The sequence below is a fragment of the Cryptotermes secundus genome, unplaced genomic scaffold (genome assembly GCF_002891405.2).
Source record: "Cryptotermes secundus unplaced genomic scaffold, Csec_1.0 scaffold59, whole genome shotgun sequence".
In the NCBI taxonomy this organism is placed as follows: domain Eukaryota; kingdom Metazoa; phylum Arthropoda; class Insecta; order Blattodea; family Kalotermitidae; genus Cryptotermes; species Cryptotermes secundus.
In genome coordinates this window covers 483323-504727 of record NW_019738348.1, presented here as the reverse complement: position 1 = coordinate 504727, position 21405 = coordinate 483323, and the positions used below count along the sequence as shown (strand labels likewise).

The 21405-nt window shown below is 36.4% G+C and overlaps 2 protein-coding genes across 3 annotated transcripts in view; one reads left to right on the top strand and one right to left on the bottom strand.

Moving 5' to 3' along the window:
- Positions 1–1878, top strand: part of LOC111870705 (cytosolic carboxypeptidase-like protein 5) — an 80534-nt gene extending 78656 nt beyond the window's left edge. Inside the window, exon 13 of the mRNA XM_023863184.2 lies at positions 1792–1878. The gene's annotated coding sequence lies outside the window, so the exon portion shown is untranslated. The remainder of the gene's footprint in view (positions 1–1791) is intronic.
- A 10482-nt stretch (positions 1879–12360) lies between these two features.
- The window catches only part of LOC111870706 (NADP-dependent malic enzyme), a 100927-nt gene continuing 91882 nt past the window's right edge, over positions 12361–21405 (bottom strand). Inside the window, exons 10-13 of one of the 2 annotated variants that reach the window (XM_023863185.2) lie at positions 20993–21163; positions 16912–17035; positions 15114–15233; positions 13660–13746 (exon numbers count right to left, since the gene is read on the bottom strand). In XM_023863185.2, coding sequence (XP_023718953.1) covers positions 15118–15233; positions 16912–17035; positions 20993–21163 — 411 coding nt within the window. In that variant the 3' untranslated portion in view covers positions 13660–13746; positions 15114–15117. Of the gene's footprint in view, positions 13747–15113; positions 15234–16911; positions 17036–20992; positions 21164–21405 lie in introns of both variants that reach the window. The other variant, XM_023863186.2, reaches the window with a different exon arrangement.

The following is a 21405-nucleotide window of genomic DNA, read 5'->3' as shown; positions in this document are numbered from 1 at the left end:
TTGCAGATTTCTTATATTTTTTCTTCTACCCTGAAGATGGAGGCGATACGTTCCTCCGAAACGTCGGTTAACACCACATATACACGGTGCCAAATCCCAGAAGACTGCTTTCTTCATAGCCACCGCCGTGAAAGCCTCAGATCTTACATTTGAAGTATGTTCTTTCATTAGCTAAACATAAATTTTGTCTATCAGCAATAATTTTTCTTTTATTCGCCTTCAAAAAAGGAAGTTTCTGCGCCCCACTCTGTATTATGAAGGTACAGTATTACAGTACTACTTTTAATAAAATTTGTCTTAACCGGATTTTCGATTAATCGTGATTTCCATCCCCACCATTATCCCGGATAATCAAGAGTTGAGTGTACTTTATAATTGGAAGAAAGGCCCAAAACTGAAGTACTTTAAAATATAATGATTTAGTATAGAACACTGTTGAGATCTGTGAAGTATTAACAATGTGTTAATTAGCTATGACACAAGCCATTTGTTTAAATCTTATAATTTGCACCTCCAGTAGTTATTTTCTTAGGTTTCGTTAATCAGAATTAATCACATTCATCTCTGAATTGGAGTCATATTATCATTGATTTGCATGCAGTTGAAACTGGGTTAATAATACACTGTTAAACTACATATATTCCTGAAGAAAGCAGTCTTCTGGGATTTGGCACCGTGTATATGTGGTGTTAACCGACGTTTCGGAGGAACGTATCGCCTCCATCTTCAGGGTAGAAGAAAAAATATAAGAATTCTGCAAGCGAAGAGACCGTGAGAACCGGTAAAAGCAGACTGTGTGAAAGCCTCAAATCTTACATACATATATTCCTCTTACATATGTAGAATATAACCTGGTGTTCATTTTACTCTGAAATTGTGACTACATATTGCTTTTTTTTTTACTACTACTACTGCTGCCACCACTGCCATCACCAGTAATAATAATGATAATGATAACGATGACGACGATGATAACAAAAACAACAATAATAATAATAATAATAATAATAACAACAACAACAACAAGCACTTTCTGAGTGCAGGCAGTGAGTTTCACCACAATCCAGTAGAAGTTCCAAGCTCTGGGAAAGGCAATTTCCTTCACTAGCCCCTCATTTTATCTTGAAGCATCCAAACATTTCCACCTGAAGCTACTAATATATCACTTTATAGTCGATGTTGAAAGCCCCATTAAAATTCTATAGCCTCACAAAGAATAGTAATCTTTGGAGTTACTTCATCACTGAAGTAAACCTTGATTGTTATTACATCTTTTGTGACCTATCAGTCAGTCATTCATTACAATAATTATGCAGTGGAAACGGTGCTCATATAAACTGTGGGCTTATAACTGTAACATAAACATGTAGGAAACTTTTGCACAAATATTTTAATGAGTTTTCATATGAGAATGGCATCAGTATAAAATGCCATTCATTGCTTTTGCAGAAGGATGGTTATAAACATTCTGATTTCTTCTCTCCTTTAAACTTGTGTATTTATGTGTAGAAATGAAAAAAAAAAAAATTTCTAAAATGCATAAATTTAATTTTTGGAGATAAAATATTTTCTTTTTGTTGAAAACAGTTTTCTAATGTCAGTAATGCTTGCAATGAGATCTGTCCTGGATAATTAATACTGAATTTCTGTAGAAGCTCATTCCCTTTGTGTATTTACCTAACCCATGTTTTCAGTTCTAGATTCATAGAAATGAGAAGAGATTTGCGGTTGGAAATGGATACATTTTAACTAATTTTGCATTGGTATGTTTGCAATGTTAATATTTTGCAGTAAATGGAATCAACTGCTATCAGTGTGTGAGTACAAGTCATGATGATCCATTCCAGTGCAATGAGTACCTTGGGAGTGATGTGGATCTGGTGCCAAATCCTTGTGATGCTGTGTTTGGAGCACAGTATTGTATCAAACATACAGGCCGATTTGAAGGTTTGGAAGAAAACCTTTGATCTTTCACTAGGTGGCAGTGCTTTTGGCGGCTATAATTTTGATGCTTCTAACCTGTCAGCATTGTCATCATCTGTAAACTCATGGGCTCCAGATTTTGTTATGTGTACATGTGGTTTCAGCCAGGCATGCCAAACTTCATATAGTTGTAACATTTGATCACTACTGATGTCGTTTACTAACTGTTGTTTAAATTATACATTGCATTGATGATGTAAAAGAAAAGGGAAGCATTTAAACTGTCATGGAGCAGCCATTAAAGAAAAAATAAAAAAAATCCATGGGTTTTAGTCTACAAGCGAACTATACCGACCAAGTGATCGCCATAGTCCGCAAGCAAACTATACCAACCAAGCTATTGCCACTTGTCGGCAAAGTTAATGCCAACTTTTGTGGATAGAGGGTGTCATGTGGTCAGCGGAACGGATTCCCACAGCCGTTAATCTTGGTTTTCTAGACCGGAGCTGCTACTTTTCCATTCAAGTAGCTCTTCAATTACCCTCACAAGGCTGAGTGGACCCCGTTCCAGACCCACTACTCCTCAGAAAATCTGGTAGCTCCGGGAATCAAACCCGGGACCTCTGGATATGTAGCCAGGAACTCTGACCACTAGACCATAGAGGCGGTCCATTAAAAGAAAGATACAAACTTTAAATGTCATGAACATCCAGTCTAGTGGTTGCAAACACTGAAATGGCATTTCCTTTTGCTATGAACCACCAAAGATACCACTAACAAATCACCTATTTTAGTCCACTCACTTACTGCCAAGGTTCTCAGATTTTTTGATACCATGTTTTCCTCCCCCCTCCAAAAATAATACACAAAACTAAAAAAACATTTGTGATCAAGCAGTCAGTTAAGTATGTAATACTATTGCCTTGCAGGTAGACTGACATTTCCTATAAAGCCTCAAAATCACAGGCCAATTTTGGATTTCTTTTACTTACAACTGAAGTTTGACATGGCTGGTGCTAACTGTGCAGCAATTTGGAATTTGGTTTCAGTTTTTCTCCAGATTCAAGTTCTACAAAATTTCAGTTACTAATACACATATGCTGGTTTTCAGTCCTTCTGAAATGGTTTATATGCCCTCTGAATATGCTTATAATATCCCATGGGATCTCTCTCCTAATGCATACTGGTCATTTGGATGCATGATCACTCTCTGAGGTCCTTTGTTTCATCACATAGAAGTTTAATGTTTTGTTTGAATTTAAAAATTGTTAGAATCTATCTGTTGCACTGATATGTAATATATTCTGAATATTTGACTGAATTTAATAGAGAACCTGTTTTCATGTTCATGTATTTGAATATATAGTACAGCACCAGTTTTAAATGGGACACTATATACTGGTGCAGTGTTGGGCAAAGGACCTGAAAGGGTTGGCAATAAGAAGAGAAATAAATATGTATATGTTGATTGTGATATGCTTCCACTCTGTAGGGCTTGGTGAAGAATGGGAAGTGTGCTTATTGTTCTGATGACTGTTTCTTTTATTTTCACCTCTAGGATTTGCTTCATTGGCATACTGACTAAAAATAAGTTCTAGTAGTGTGTGAGTGAAAGGAGGAAGAGAGGAATTATTGGGAGTATTACTGTCCAAATTATCACCACCTCTTCACCTTTGTAAATTGAAAGACATTTGTTATGTGATCTAAGTTTATAGTTATAATTCAATTACCTCACTCCTAGGGAAGCNTCTACTGTACTCATTGCACCATTGCTGGGTCCCTTTTTACCATTATATGCTGAGTCTTTAAGTCAGATTGTTTCCATTATCTCAGTCAATCTTCTGCCTTTCTCTTCTTCATTTTTGCAGTTACCCAAGGATATTTCCTTAATTGATAATTGTATGCTGGTCATAATTGTATTATGTGGAGCTGGTGTAGCACAGTCGATATACAAGTGACTGGCTGAGGGGTCAGAGTTTGAGTCCTGGTTGGGTCAAGAATTTTCTCTTCTTCACATTATTCAGACCGGTTCTGGGGCTCACCCAGACTCCTATCCAATGGGTACTGGGGGTTCTTTCCCCAGGGGTAAAGCGGCCGGGACTTGAAGCTGACCACTCACCTCCAACTAGTGCTGAGGTCAAAGAAACGTGGTCTACACATTCACTCCCCCATATGCCTTCATGGCATAAGTGCTTAATTAGTTAAGTACAGGAACAACTTTACTTTTACCATCATGATCTTCCAGTGTATGAGCTTGGTATTATAATGAAAGAGCACATTTTACCTTGTGATCTAATTGCATTCCTGTGGATGCATTATGAATGGTCCAAAGCACATCATTAATTAAGATAAACTAAACAAGAGAGGAAATATCTGCATCTATTTTCTAGATGCATTGTTTATGAATTTTCATCTCTCATCTCTCTCTTTAATTATTGCAGATACAGTTCTGCTCTAAATAGGCTCCATCCACACTGCAGATATTATATTGCATGAAGTTATAGATTTCTACTTTTAACAAAGGCATATAACAATTGGCTATGGGCTGGATGGCCAAGGGGTCGGAGTTTGAGTCCTGGTGGGGCAAAGAATTTTCACTTCTCCATATCATCCAGACTGGCTCTGAGGTCCACCCAGCCTCCTATCCAATGGGTACTGGGAGCATTTTCCCCAGGGGTGAAGCGGCTGGGGCGTGAAGCTGACCACTCACCTCCAAATAGAGCTGAGATCAACAAAACATGGATGTATACATCCACTCCCCCATACATCTTCATGGTGTAGTACTTAATCAGTTAAGCATTGTTGACATAGGCAATCAAGAGCACAGTGCTCAAAGACATTAATAATTTATCCTTAAATTTTTTATTAAATAGATACCATACTGAAAAATGTTTAAAAGAGAAGTTACCGTTTTAACTATATTCATATTTTTGTTTGTATTGCAGACACATTCTTATACCTTGAGGTTCTGATAAGTCCAATTAGGTTGTTAATGAATAATGAAGTCCAACGTGTGTATTCAACAGTAAACCACCACCTCCTCTCTTCCTCATTTTTTTTTTATGTTAAGTGTGGAACTAGGCTAGTTATCCTGCTGCACATTACCGTCTTCTTGCATTGTAAAGAGAGATGTTATGCACACCTCCTCGGTGATGGAGTCTTCACTTGGGCTGTACATATGAGCAGTGTAACTTACAGGAGCATCTGAACACAAACTGTCACCTGAACAGAATGTTGCAATGCATGGAAATACATGTTTCATTGTTAATGAAGTGGACTGTTTCTTCTGGCTGCTTGTATGGCTATCTTTGGAATCAGCAATGGGTGCTGACTGCTATCAATGCTTGTCTTCCAAAAATGTTGACTGTACAGACAGCATGATTCATGATGGCAACATCAGTGCCACAACATGTGACCATGTGTTTGAGGCGAGATACTGCATCAAAACAGTTGGTCTCTATGGAGGTATATCATTTTCTACATTGTTTGGACTTGTGCATGTTGATTGATTCTGATGCTTGCTGGGACCAGATAATCTATGTTGTCTGAAATCGTGCATGTTTACAGGTTCCGGTGTTTACTGGGACAAAATATTTTTCCTTAGAGTTGGATACACATAATTTCTGTCAAAGGAAGATGTAAAAATTATATTATGTTTCAAACAAGTATAGTAAGCTCCAAGTTACTGGGCATGTGTGAGGTATGAATTGTGGTGATTACAGTACATTAATCTGCTGGTTACATGAGAAAAACTCATACTAAAACTCAGTACAAAGTCAAAATATGTTCTCACTTTATTTCTTGTGCAGAAGAAGACTTCCTAGATGACACCAGATTGATGTGTGAAAGATAGGGATAAAAATATTGTACTGCTATCACAGTTAGGTGGGTCCCTGTCACCACGGCATGGCACGTCCTCAGGTTGCGGATGGAGGAGACGCCCTCCAGTTTTGGAGGGAAGCTGCGAATATATTGAATAAGTAGTCACGAACAGCCGACAAGGGGTGGCCCTCCAGTTTTGGGGTTGGGCGTGGGGCTAACAAATCATCACCGTAAAAAATCATTATGTTACAAAATGAACCCAAAGCCTCGGACCTGGACTGATTCTTTGGATAAACGACCTAAGCTAATGAAAATGGATATGAGATTTGGCACTTGGAATATACGACGTTTATATAGGGCAGATTCACTCAGGGCTGTGGTAGAAGAAATCTTAAAATATAAGTTACATTTAGCGGGAGTACAGGAGGTCAGATGGGATGGAGGTGGCATCACACCAGCAGGAGACTATACATTTTTCTATGGAAAGGGGAATGAAAATCATGAATTAAGTACAGTTTTTTTTCATACATAAGAGAATCATATCACCAGTTAAGAGGGTAGAGTTCGTTAGTGATAGGATAGCATATATAATACTGAAAGGTCACTGGTTTGATATCATTGTTATGAATGTTCACACCCCAACAGAAGATAAAATGGATGACATAAAGGGTAGATTCTATGAAGAACTAGAACATGTATTTGATAAATTCCTGAAGTACCATATGAAAATTTTGTTAGGAGATTTCAATGCCAAAGTGTGGGGGGGGGGAAACATTTTCAAACCAAAAATTAGGAATGAGAGTTTGCATGAAATTAGTATTGATAATGGAGTTAGAGTAGTAAAAATTCTTACTGTCAAAAGTACAATATTCCCACATCATAACATCCACAAATTTACTTGGACATCTCCTGATGGTAAGATACACAAACAAATAGACCATATTTTGATAGATAGGAGATGGCACTCAAGTATACTTGATGTCCGATCATTCAGGGCAGCAGAATGTGATACTGACCACTACCTGGTGGTGGCAAAGGTTAGGGAAAGACTAACAGTGAGCAAACAAACAGCACACAGAGTTCATATGGAGAGGTTCAATGTCAAGAAATTAAATGAGGTAGAGGGTAAAGAGCAGTATCGTGTTGAAATCTCAAATAGATTTGCGACTTTGGAAAACTTGGACACTGAAGTGGGTGTTAATAAAACTTTGGAAAGAGAGAATTAGAGAGAATATAAAAATGTCTGACAAAGAGAGTCTAGGTTATTATGAACCGAAGAAGCATAAGCCATGGTTCGATGAAGGATGCTCAAAATTATTAGATCAAGGAAAGCAGGCCAAATTGCAATGGTTACAGGATCCAAGTAAGTTAAATGGGGATAATCTGAACAATATAAGACGTGAAACCAGTAGGCATTTCAGGAACAAAAAGAGGGAATATCTGAAAGACAAAATTGACGAGCTTGCAGTGAATAGTAAGAACAAAAATATTAGAGACCTGAATAGAGGAATAAATGACTTTAAGAAGGGTTACCAACCTAGCAGTAACTTAGTGAAGGATGAGAATGGTGATCTGCTTGCAGAGTCCCACAACATTTTGAATAGGTGGAGGAACTATTTCTCTCGGTTATTGAATGTACATGGGGTCAGTGATGTTAGTCAGGCAGAAATCGATACAGCTGAGCCGTTAATACCTGATCCAAGCCCTTTTGAGGTTGAAAGTGCTATTGCAAACTTGAAACGGTATAAATTGCCAGGTAGTGATCAAATTCAGGCACAACTTATTCAAGCAGGAGGGGGAAATATTACGTTCTAAGATCCACAATCTAATTACTTCTATTTGGCATGAGGAAAAATTGCCTGATCAGTGGAAGGAGTCTATTATTGTACCAGTTCACAAGAAGGGTGATAAAACTGACTGTAGTAATTATTGGGGGATATCACTGTTATCAACTTCATATAAAATTTTATTCAATATTCTTCTTTCAAGGTTAAGTCCATATATAGATGAAATTATTGGGGATCATCAGTATGGGTTTCGACATAACAGATCAACTACGGATCAGATCTTTTGAATTCGTCAGCTATTGGAGAAAAAATGGGAATACGATGAGACAGTACATCAGCTATTCATAGACTTCAAGAAAGCCAATGATTCAGTTAGGAGGGAAGTATTGTACAATATTCTAATAGAGTTTAGGATACCCATGAAACTAGTTAGGTTGATTAAAATGTATTTAAACGAAATGTATAGTAAAGTCCGTGTAGGTAAACATTTGTCTGATAAATTTCCTATCCAGAATGGTTTAAAACAAGGAGATGCTTTATCGCCACTCCTTTTCAACTTTGCCTTACCAGATGCAATTAGGAAGGTCCAGGGAAACCAGGTGAGACTGAAATTAAACGGGACACATCAGCTGTTGGTCTATGCTGATGATGTGAATCTACCGGGTGATAATGTAGATACCACAAAGAAAATCACAAATNTACAATTCAGTCCAGAACCTTTTGTCTTCTCATCTGTTGTCTAAAAACATAAAAATTGGAATATACAAAATTATAATTTTGCCTGTGGTTCTGTATGGATGTGAAACTTGGTCTCTGACATTAAGGGAGGAACATAGACTGAGGATGTTGAGAATATTTGGACTGAAGAGAGATGAAGTGACAGGAGGTTGGAGAAAACTGCATAATGAGGAGCTTCATAACTTGTACTCTTCTCCAAGTATAATTAGAATGATCAAGTCAAGGAGGATGAGGTGGGCAGGGAATGTAGCACGAATGGGGGAGATGAGGAATGCGTATAGGATATTGGTGGGAAAGCCATAAGGAAAGAGACCACAGGGCAGACCAAGGCGTAAGTGGGTGGACAATAATTGAATGGATCTTAGAGAGATAGGATGGGATGGTATGGATTGGATAGATCTGGCTCAGGATAGGGTCCAGTGGAGGGCTCTTGTGAACACGGTGATGAACCTTCAGGTTCCATAAAATGCTGGGAAATTCTTGAGTAGCCGCAGAATTGGCAGCTCCTCCAGAAGGGCTCAGCTCCTTGAGTAAGTAAGTAAGTAAGTAAGTAAGTAATCACAGTTTTAGCTACCCTCTACTGTAATGACAGTTATATGCAGGCTGATGTGTAGTTCTGGTAGTGGTGACAGAAAACTATCATATGGCAGGTGAACATATGCACATTGAAAATTTGTTTTTTAATAACTTCATAAAAATAGTACATTTTCTTTGAAATTTTAGCCAGTTGGATGAAAATTCCAGTCCTCAGGTACTGAAAAGCTGGGAGTTTACTGTAATATTTGCTGTGATACTTTGTTAAAAAAATACAGGTTTCAGTAATGTGCATAAAAATTTATTTTGCACAAGATACTTCTTTCATTAAATTCGGATACAAATATGCATCACAAATGTGAAACCATCCTGTTGACAAATAATTAGTACCAGTGAGGTTTGACAGTATTCAGACTTCGTATAAACATATGTAAGAAAATGACTGCCTGTCACAGATTAAATATTGTATAGTACATTTGCATTTACATCTCTGCTATTTTATGTTACCTTTTGATTTCCTGGTCTGTCACACTAGCAATATTATAAAGGTTAATTAACTGATAACAGTCACACTGGATGGTGTTAATTAACATTTATAATTATGTTACCTTCTTTAAACGATGAGAAATGAGATATTCATGTGTACTACACAAAACAGGCTGTCAGTTATTAGTTCAGGTTAAGTATTTTAACTTTTATTTAGGTGTTTTTTCTTCTTTTATTCTTTATTTTGTATACATTGTACATGATGACATTTCTTTATACCATGCTCATATTGAACTAGTGCTATGATTTCAGGTGGCCTAGGAACAAAACGCTTTTGTTCATCTTTGGATTTGGGCAACTACTGCAATTACATTAAACAGCCGGGTGATCAACTTGAATATCGTTCATGTGTGTTCACATGCTCAACTGATGGCTGCAACCTTGCAGGATCTAAGAGGCCACATCACCTAGTCATATTACTTAGTGTGGCATTGCTAACAATCATAGCAGTTTCATAATCCCTGCACTCATAATGAAACAAAGTGAAACTCAGTCCTAAATGTTACCACCTCTGGGAAAGCTGTATTATAGGTACACAACCATATACATATATAATTGTTTAGAAAAGAATATGACTTTGAAATATATTGGTTTTTGTGTCAGTGAATTCAGTGACTTGCCATACTGCATTTTGGAAAGTTAAAATGATTGAAATTATTTCACCATTTGAAATGTGTGGTGCAGTTCTGTGAGTGGCATAGAATACTTCATTCTCTAGGCATTTTTGTGAAAGTGTTATATATACTTTAATCATTATTCAAGACAAACATATAACCAGTACACTGATATTTTCATCCACAATGAACATGGGTATGTTCAGACTGAATTAATAAGATTTACAGTACCTGTAAAAACAAGCTCAGACTCTTTCACTAGATAATAAATAGTCTGTATACCAATTTTGTAAGTAAATATAGTCATTTGGTTTCAAGTTTTATATGCTCATATATTTCCAATTTTTTTATATTTTATTAAATGAGTATGTAAGCAGTTAAAAATGCACTTAATAGTTTCAGTGTTTTTAAATTGGGTACAAAATTATATGTATATTAAGAGGGAATAATACACTTTTCATTATTTTATGCACTTTAATGTTTGGTGTTTAAGCTATATTGACCTTAAACTGCCATGATGGACAGTGTTTCCTTACATGTAAAACTGTACTTGATTTTGAGCCCTGCATGATTGTATATCCACAAAATGTTTATGTTTCTTAATTTTGAAGTATTTTGCTCTGCAGAAATGATGTATAGTGCTAAATTTGAAGGCTATGAAATATATTATGATTATATGTATTATGATATTACAGTTGTGATTTGAAACTACGAATTCAGGTCTGAAGCTTGTGCTCAGGATGCAGTGACTGTGATATGACAATATAGACTCTGGAAAAGACATGTTTCTGCAGCAGTAGTAGTAAGACAGGCCCACTTTGGTCCTCTGCTTAAGCTTTTGATGCAGTGCTAAACACTGTTTTAATGTTGAAACAAGTTCTACTTTTATATGCAGAGGAGGGGGGAGCATTTTAATAATCCTTACTTTATGTCAACTTCTATCATCCCCCCTCCTCCAGTGTTTCTGTTCGTATTTTAACTGTGAACATGATCATAATATTTTGGTATTGTAAATTTAGTGATGGATCCAACATTAGATATCTACTGTGGCATAGTTATGATCTCCATAATTTTGTGTTATTGATTATCCACCTGATGATGGTTTGATTAAATTAAAACATGTAGTGGAATCAGATACCAGTGAGATAAAATATTGGTACTGTATTGTTTTGTGTGGCATATATATATAAAATCAGAAGATAAAAGTCTGAATTACTGTGATTATGAAAGAAGAGAATCCCATAAACATTTTGTTCAGCATGGCATTGGATGTCTTGTCTGTGACCGTTACTTGAAGGGCTGGAAACTACAAATCTGTCAGATGTGTTGGAATCACCACCATATGCTTACCAACCCAGAGGCCAATTATAAAGGAAGGCAACCAAAGAGACAAAAGTAACACCACAAAAGACAAAACAAGGCCATGTGTGTCATTAGACAATAACCATTCCATGAGAGCAGTCAGGTCAGCCATGAGGCAGTGAGAAAAAGAAACACCCCCCCCCATAGGGTTATGAGATGTTGAGGTTCTCACATTTTTTATACCATTGGCTCCTAGATGGCGGCAAGGTTGTCAGCCCNCTCCGGCCGCCCTTTACCCCCAAGAATATTCCAAGTTTATTCCTGGTACTCATATCTGTTAGAGGCTGAGTCGACCCCAGGGCCATAGTGCAACTGGCAGGATTAGGTCAACTGAAAAAAATCCCATGACCTCATCAGGACTTGAACCTGCGACTTTCTGGCTTGTAGCGTAGTGCCTCGACCAACTACTCTACCATGTGCCCCTATANTAGACAATAACCATTCCATGAGAGCAGTCAGGTCAGCCATGAGGCAGTGAGAAAAAGAAACACCCCCCCCCATAGGGTTATGAGATGTTGAGGTTCTCACATTTTTTATACCATTGGCTCCTAGATGGCGGCAAGGTTGTCAGCCCTACACGTCGGTCGCCCTTTACCCCCAAGAACATTCCAAGTTTATTCCGATCTTAATATGTTTTGTGGCCCGAGTTTATAATATTTTTTGTTTTATCAGTCTATCACTTTCAAACTGATCACGAAAAATAACTTAATGTGTAGTGTAGCTTGCATTATGAACTGTCATCACTGAATTCCTCCATAGATTTTTCAGTTTCTATCAGTGAATGCAGAATTATTTTGAAATTTCCTATTTATATTAACATCCACTGTTGCTTCCACCGAGCCACAGAATAATTTTCCAAGATGCATGTCTCTTGATTGGGAAATTTTCATTGGTGTCTTAAGAGCGTGCATGCATTGTTGAGGGTTTTGGACATTACTTTCAACATGAATTTAATATTTCATTCTCAGAACTTCATTTCAGGGATGGGAGGTGGTGGAGAGAGATGTAACCATTCAAATAATTTTAACCAATGATTTAACACTAGATACAGTGTTTATAATTCCTTGCTTTAGTAAAAAGCAGTAAATACAAATTACACTACCATACCTAACACAATGCATTCTAGACATGTGGACATTCAAGCTACAAAATTTCACCTTTACAGAAATTTAGGATAAATATTTAAATTTTCTTAGGTACAAAATTCAAAACAGATTAAGCTGAAATTGTTTTCTTTTTAAAGAAATAATTATTGGTTAAGAAATTCATGTTGCATATACAGATGCATAGGATGCGTAGCTGGCCATTGGTTAGCTTTCGTGCATGTGTCAGTGACACAGGATGACCTGCAGTAGCTTGGTTGCTGTTCCTATCTTATTTTAGATTGTGCATTGTATTACTCCTATGAAACATGTTTGGAAAGAGGCTGTCAATTTCAAGCTCTGTGTTAGAGCTTGTTTTTTCATACCAGTTATTATTTGTGATAGACAGACATGCGTTTTATTACAACTGTGGACCAAAAAATTTTTCATAGGTACACACCTTCACTACTAGCATGGGAGTCATTGGAGGAGTAGTGTTTATTTTACAGAATTTCGTGAAGTAGGCCAGTTTTCAAAAATACATTCCTTCTGTGATGTGGGGATGTGCTGTGTTAAAGAGGCATAAGACTTAACAATATTTTAAATTAAAATGTATGCTAGTTTAAGTACAGTGCATTTACAGGGGTTAAAACCATGGTTTGTAAACTTAGTTTGATGTGAATAAAAATAATTTAGGTCAAGAAATTACTTAAAATGTGATTTAGCAATTCAAAAACAATTTTTAATGAACCTTAATTATATTATGAAGTACTTTCCATATTATATTGTGTGTAATTTAATGTGACTTTTGCTATAAAATTAAATGTATGATAATTAGACTAATAGCAATTTTGGCAGCCTTTGGAAGGAGGTTGGCATGGCTCCCACATTTGGAAATGCTGACTTAAAAGATACATACTAGAAATGATTAAATTTGATTACCAGATAAATTTTTCATTATTTTATTTTTAGCAGTATGTACAAATAAACTTTCCAAACACCATACTTGACATTATACACTATATTCCTTTCAACCTCTACAAAAATTTGTATGAGTTTTGTCTTTTTTAAAAAATAATGGTTGTCAGCTTGCAGGGAAAGTTATCACAATATATTTGAAATAAAAAAAAGACTTGATACATGGGGACCACTTTACATCTCTGGTAGATATTTAAATTAAAAGACAGAAGTTGACCACTTGCCAGTTACAGGTGGTGGTGTTTTATTTGTGCTTGGTGAAGCTGAGCCACTTGCAAGTGGAAGGAAAGTTCCAGTGATACATTTGGTTCTGTACAAATGCCTCCTTGTCAACTGGTTCAGGATAAGCTGCAGCCATACCTATTTGAATAACAATGTTACATATTATATCACTGCAGTAATATACAGAAATCGAAAATATATGTATATAAAAGGTAAATTGAAAAAGTATTAACAGAAAATTATAACACAGAAATGTGTATTACCATGTATAGTATGTATGCAATTAGTTTTAAGTTAACTGTGGCATATATGCTTGAATTTTTTTTATTAATTAATTAAAGACTGGGTAACCCAGAACTTAATTACAATTAAATTAATTTATGATTATTTTTTTTCTAAACCTAGTATACTAGGTAAATTAAAAGTAAGTCACTTCCACTGAATTACTTAGTACTAAACAGTTAACTAGTTCGAACGGTTTCTTCCGTTTGAGTCGTCTAATGATATTGTTCACATTGAGAAGTGTGGACGATTCAATGTTGACATTGTGTGCTTGAAATATTTGTAATTTATATAGTTAAATAAAAAAACATATAGTCTTACCTTGGGTTTTAAATTTCTATTTTCATGCACTATGCCAACATTTAACACATTACAATAAAGAGTTTTAACATTTTAGTGTTTTATACAGAGGTGCAACAGTTGCAGAAGTGTAGAAAACTTAGATGTGTTAGATGACATAGTTTACAAGTATACAGCATTCATCCTACTATTACATTCTGCTGTTCACAGCTAAATAAGTTCTTTCTCTGCATACAGTTTAATACGTGGATGAGTATAAAATGTGTGGGATGCTAATTATAATTATACCTGCCATCCTTCCCTGTTAGAAATTTCTGAGAAAGAGTCTTAGCAACATGTGAAAGTACAATTAATACTCATCCTTCAAGTGTTAGGAGTAATTTTCCAAGTAATATGATACAGATTATGCCCAGGACATTCAAGTAAGGTTAAAGTAATATGATAAAGATTTTGGTGGGTCTTGTTCTAAAGTGTCATGAACTGCAGTCCCCCCCCCCAACTCTTCCATTTTTCTGAAGAAGTTACTTTTAAATCACCGGCTGGACCGAATGTCTCTCTTCTGTTCTTAAAATGAAATATGTTTCAGATGTAAGCATATGTGATCACAATTTGGATTATCTTACTTAAATTGCTTACTATTTTTTAAGGGGTTTATTTTGGGAAATGTCAATCTTTTAGTTGGTTCTTGGCAGGTCTCCATTTCTGATGCATTACAACATAATCAGTGCGCAATATTAAAATAAGAGGACATAACTTGTGGATCACAGTAGATGGGAGGAAGCATACACAAAAATTGTAAAGCTGTTTCACCAGTTCTGGTCTGAAGAAAGTGGACTGTATACCAAGCTGGAAGAAAGACAGGAAAGCAAGACGAAAGGAAAGTACAAGCAAATGCTGTTTTCTTATGGGATTACCGAGCTGACCTGCTCACAGTTTTGGCCAAATGTATGAGCTTGGCAATGCAGATTTGTAATGATAATCGTAGAGCTGAGCTTGGATGAAACCTTCCTTATCTTCCGGTTCAGGATCAGTTGAGGCCATTCCTGGAAAATATTGGTCAACAAAATGCATGCCTAATATGTAAGACCACCATCTTAAAAAATGTTACAATGTCCTTCTCCATTTCTACATGCAAATTATCCCAATGAACACCCTTTCTAGTGCCACCATTGTACTATTTGGACAAACCAGCCTCATTCACATTCAGTGTGAAGGAGCATAAACAGAACTTCATTTATGAGCTGAACTAAAGAATGTAAGCCTTTTATTTATTTTACTTCCTGATTATAAATCTGGTGGCTGGTGTAGTTAAGAAATCTGAGCAGGTGATAAATCCACTGTGATTTTATTGCTACAAAAGTGACCACTTGGATTTTCATCCTTGATGATAACTACAGCAAATATATCCCAGGACTAGTGCTCTCTTTCATGCATTATTTCTTTAATTCATCATGAAAGTGTAACAATGATCATGTTTACAGAGCAGTCTCATGCTAAACAGTTGATCTGTAATGCTAAAGAACATTAAAAAAAGCGTTTAATACCATGTATCCACCTTACTCACTTTGCAGGCAAAGCCCAGGTTACCCAGTACACCCAAAATGACAGACATGGCTTTCCAACCCTTCACTTGCATCATATGACATAGTTACAGTTTAACCAGATTCATATCCCATTCAGATCCTTCATCAAGCTCAGTCAACATTTTAGAAATGCCAGGCTCACAATTTTTAAAATAAAAAAAAGGGGGGGATGGAAATAGAATCTAGCAATGCACCCAATATTCGGATAAATGCAGATCAAATGGCAAGAAAGCAATAAGGAAACATTGTGGGAAGGCAGAGAAGATTGGAGACTTCTCACTGTTGGCCCATCTAAAATGGAAATGATGCTAGAAACTTAGGTATGTCAAAGGGGCCCAGCTTTCAGAAAATCACATTCAAGTCCAAGTAGAGGAGAGCAGGGAACTAGTATGTAAATAAAATAATCTCATTTGGTTATAAGTAACATTCTACTTCCCTACTTACATTTGTGAGGCAAATCCTTATAAAAACATAAATTTTGCACTTCCAGAATAGAGATAATGTGAAATTTAATTTCCAGTTCTCTGTATGAGTTGTTACTTTATGTATTTCAGTGTATCTGAAATTAAATGTTAACTAATACATCACTTCTGAAGAAGTATAATATACAGCCCACAATTACAGTGTTTCCTGCCACATTTATGCTTTAATTTTGTTATCATTGAAACAGTAAACCCAGTTCAGTGGTTAATATGTATGGATAAAAAGGGGGAATACCTTGATTATTACAGCAACAGCCTATGAGGACCTTGGCAGAAGACGGCTACCAGACATTTGCTCTACACTGAACTTCTTCACTTAACACACCATAGGGGTGTAATGAGTCTGTAACCACTGCTAGTGAAGCGAGTGTTTAATTTAATATTATGAGTGGTACATGAACACATAATTGACATCATATTTCTTCCTGTTTTTGAAATTAAATATATAATTTAGAATGAAGATACAAGAGAATTTCAAGTGTCATATACAGACTATGAACCAGCATTCAGAGTCTTTTCTTTATGTCACTGAGCATACATATATTAATTTTCATTTCTTATCAAATTATATTTATGGAGTTGCATTGCATGAAGTAAGGAATATCATGATTTTAGGTAGGAATATACAATAATTAATAACGTTGCATGCAACTTACCGTGTTCATATGCATAGTCAGCAATTCGAGCAGCGATCTTAAGAGAGCACTTCTGGATAGTGGTGAGTGGTGGATAGAGGCTTCCTGAATCCAGATCATCTTGCGATACGAGAGCAGCCAAAGTCTACAGGTTGGAAGACAGAAGTGGTTACCCATACTACATTAATCTAAGCTTGGAAAAGTCCTATTGTTCTGACAGCCAGGATGATGTAAAAAAAAGTCCTAATCCAAAACGTTGTAATTTATACAGTGCATATAACTTAGGCCATGGTTACACTGGAATTTCAAGCTTCATTCCCATCTGGTGCATGGACATGTTTCATGTTATTCTGTATCATTCTGTTATTGTGATGGTTTCATCCTCCATCCATGAAATCCAACTGCTTATCTTCACACTCTGAACCCAGAGGGTATTTTAATATCCTATCACTATGAACCAGAGGGTTACAGAACAGCAGGAATGTGTAAATTCCTGAGTACTAATTTTACTTCCATAAGTTGTGCACAGATAAATATGGATATATCACACAGACGCCTATATAAAGTTACACGTATGAGTGACTGTGGATGGGGTTTGGATTGGAAATTGGATTTACTGACCCTTTACAGATCATAACTGTGAATAACTATAACATTATCGCTAATATCCACACTTTACAAATCATTACAGCCTTCTCAGTCTGCTTCTGTGCACAAGTCCTTACTGTCCAGTGGATATCCTACAACTGAACTAAAATCTAAACTTATCTCATTGATAACTCCCTGGCACAGACCATGTAGAAAACACTGTTTCCAGCACTTCCTCTACTGTTGTGTTGTTAGGGTCCCCACATAATCCCTACCCAGCCAGTCCACTGGCACACTAGTTGTTGCCTAGCAATGGCTGTTGTCTTGTTTGTTTCTAGGTATTTGTCTTGTAATGGGTTTGTATGCCACATTGCTATGTAGTGCCATAATTCTTCACATGTTTCTCGTGACATTCCTGCTACTATATATATATATATATATATATATGAGAAACAAAGATGTAATCGCTTCAATTATATGTTACTGTTTCACAGTGGATTATATATACTCATTATTCCATATGTGAAAAATTTTGGTACGACAGTATGCAGCAGGAAGTTCACGATTGCCTTTCTAATGTGATGTTTACCTGTATCTGCACTCACTTTTACACAGTAATTCAAATTAAATTTTTTCCACTGCCCATTGTGCAGGAATGAATTTTTGTTTTAGAACCTTTCTTATTTCTCTTAACCATTCTTCATATATGTTGTTTTCTGTTTAAATTAGTGTTCATATTTTATTGTTGAAAAACATGAAATATGTCAATTGGAGAACTGTCTTCAGTTAGATATAAATTAAAATTAAATTTTGTTTGTCCAGGAAGTCCAAGGTTCCTTAGAGCAACAACATTTTCTTTGTATGAAATTTTCCATATGTCCCGTTTTGTCTTCTCTGTACAGTGAACTTCTGTTATTTGGTATCCAGCTACTACAGTTTTAGTGATCCTTGATTACAGTAGAGGTCAGTTGAATTTGTGACCCCATTACAGCATATCCAAAATCCTTCATACATCAGTCCACTTTGCCAGCTAAGATATCTCATACACAAGAAGTAAAGAAAAAACACATTGTTTTGACTTTGAGATAGAAAATGGAAATATGTAAAATATCAGAAAGGGATGGGAACTATTACATTTCTACTATTACTATTACTATTTCTCATGCAATCAGAAGATTCATATGACTGGAACATCCCATTCCTCATGCATGCTGGAAAATGGGGAGTACTGTAATTGTGGTTGAACAGGAGTGTTTTATCTTAATATTCATTGGAATCTGAATAATTCACTATTTCAGATATTCTACTATCACAAGTTTTTAGCTTTCAACCACAAAGCTTTATGTATTTTAATGAGGTTTATTATTTATTTTGTGTTCAATTAAACATCCAGCTTGAGTAAGATGATTACCCACACTGCAAAAATCAGTTTACACTGGGAAATGTATCATTCTCTCCCCTGACACTGGTCATAAGATAAACTCAGTGAAGACGATGTTGAGAGAGAGACAAAAATTAGGCTGGTTACACCACCATAATCTGAAGGTGGTACAAAATTTCTGTGCTGTTAAGACCTGTATAAATGACAGATACTTGTGGAACTGCTTTAAAGTGAAATTTGCATGTCATTAATGCCAGTGTTTTAGTTTTAAGTCAATTTTTAAAATGAAATCGTATGCCAGTATGACTCTCAGTGTCATAACAGAATGTGATGGTTAGTATGGATAGGCCTGTAACTGCAGGCACAGTACTACAGTAAAATGTGCAATATTCAGCATGTCAGGGATCTAAGGGTTGCCACATATCTTACTTTTCTGGATACTGGGTCATTAGACCTAATGTGCATATCAGTGAACCCAGTAATCTCATGGGCAGAGCTACCATTTAATTTGCTACTTGATATCCTGTCCAGTTTTCCCTGCTGCACTTTCTATTCCCCTTTCATCATCACTTATATAATGTGGTGTATATACTCATATGATCTTGAAAGACACTATATTTTACTCTTTTAATCAGTTATTCAACTAGTCAATTTCCAGTTAATAACGCTTTCCAGATCATCCAGTGCTGGATATCACAGCTTTTACTGGATTAAGAATTTAGAAAGACTCTAACATTGAAGAAGCAAAAAGACAAACTTGAATAGTATGAGGTCTGTAGTAACTGTAGTACATCTATCAACACAGGACATCTCAGAAAAATATGGACAGATATGTCTATGCTTTGATTCGGTTCCTACATGTCATCAGTATCTAAGTGGATCAAGACTATGCATGCCTTAGGCTCTACATCCATTTACACATGCTCAATTATGTAGGGAAGTAAAAAATTATCCGCATTCTTATTTTTCCAATTTATATACACAAAAGTAGGGGTTGAACAAGTAAGTAATTTTTCTACAGTCTCCTTCCTTTTCGATGCACTTGGTCCAGCGGTCCACAAGCTTGCGTATTCCCTCCAAGAAGGTTTTCGGTTGGTTGCGCAACCATTTATGCACCACTTCCTGCATTTCTTTGTCCGTAGAAAGTTAACGACCTTGTAAAGCATCTTTGAGTGGTCCAAAGAGATGATAGTTGGAAGGGGCGAGATCTGGGCTGTAGGCAGGGTGTTCCAGGACCTCAAAACCCAAATGGTTAATGGTTTCAGTGGTCTGGCCGGCCATGTGTTGGCATGCATTGTCATGCAACAACAACACTTTCTTCGACAACAGGCCTTGGCATTTTGTGTGAATTGCTGGCTTCAGATTGTTGGCCAGCATATCACTGTTGATCATACACCCTTTTTCCAGGTAGTCTTCCAGTATAGGTCCTTTTGAGTCCCAAGGAAGATTGAGTCTTGAATTTCTTGTCTGACCACTTTTAAACTTCTCGATCCACTCATACACACTTCTATGTGGTAGAGCACTGTCCCCATATTGTGTTGAAAGCCTCCGATGAATTTCAGCCCCGACACACCTTCCAACCAGATCATTCCTCTTTGTTCCTCCTTGGTGCCCACTGCTAGTGGAGCAGCCATGTTTACACTGTCACAGCATCAAGGAAAATGATGCAATCAAGGTCAAACTTCGATCACGTGACCATAGTAGTACCAGCTCTAAGCATTCATGCGCAGAAGGCAGTGTGAAAAACCTAAAGATGTGTTATGACGAAAGTGCGGATAATTTCTGACTTTCCCTCATACAATCAAGGCAGGCTACATTTTATTTTATGGTGAATAAAGTGCTTGAGTTACCTTGCAGAAACTATTATAGTTTGTACACATAAAAATAAATTCTTAACTTAATATGACTAATTCTGAGCACACAAACGTTTCCACACCTTAAATGGCAATTTTCATGATGAGCTTTTTAGACTAATTTCTGATTTTCTTTAAGTTAAAGTAATGGTATTTAAAGAGAATAGTATGATCATTAAAAGCAGCTACTCACACTTGGCTCAGTTTGAGAATGTGATGTTTTTTTTTACTCCACCCCTAGTGCCAAAAATTTGAGGAGCATGTGTTTAATAACACCTACCTTTGCTGCAACTAGGAAAATGTCATCACTAATATGATGTATCCCAGTGCAGATTACGCCCAATGCAACACCAGGAAAGATGTATGAGTTGTTTCCCTGACCTGGGTAGAAGGTTTTGCCCTTGTATACGAAAGGAGGGAATGGAGACCCACTTGCAAATACACACTTGCCCTGCACAAAATCAAAATTTTAATGATAATAACACATGTAACAAAAAACAACATAAGCATACACTCAATATGAGGAGATCTTGGCCTTGCACATGGATCAGTGCTGTTTGTGTTTTCTTCTTCTGTACCTTCAGATTGATTTTACATACAAAATATTGTGGCAGTCGAAATTATAACCTTTACTTCAATGAACTGAGACAATTTTTAGCCTGTGCCATATCAACTTCTACTTCATGAAACAAA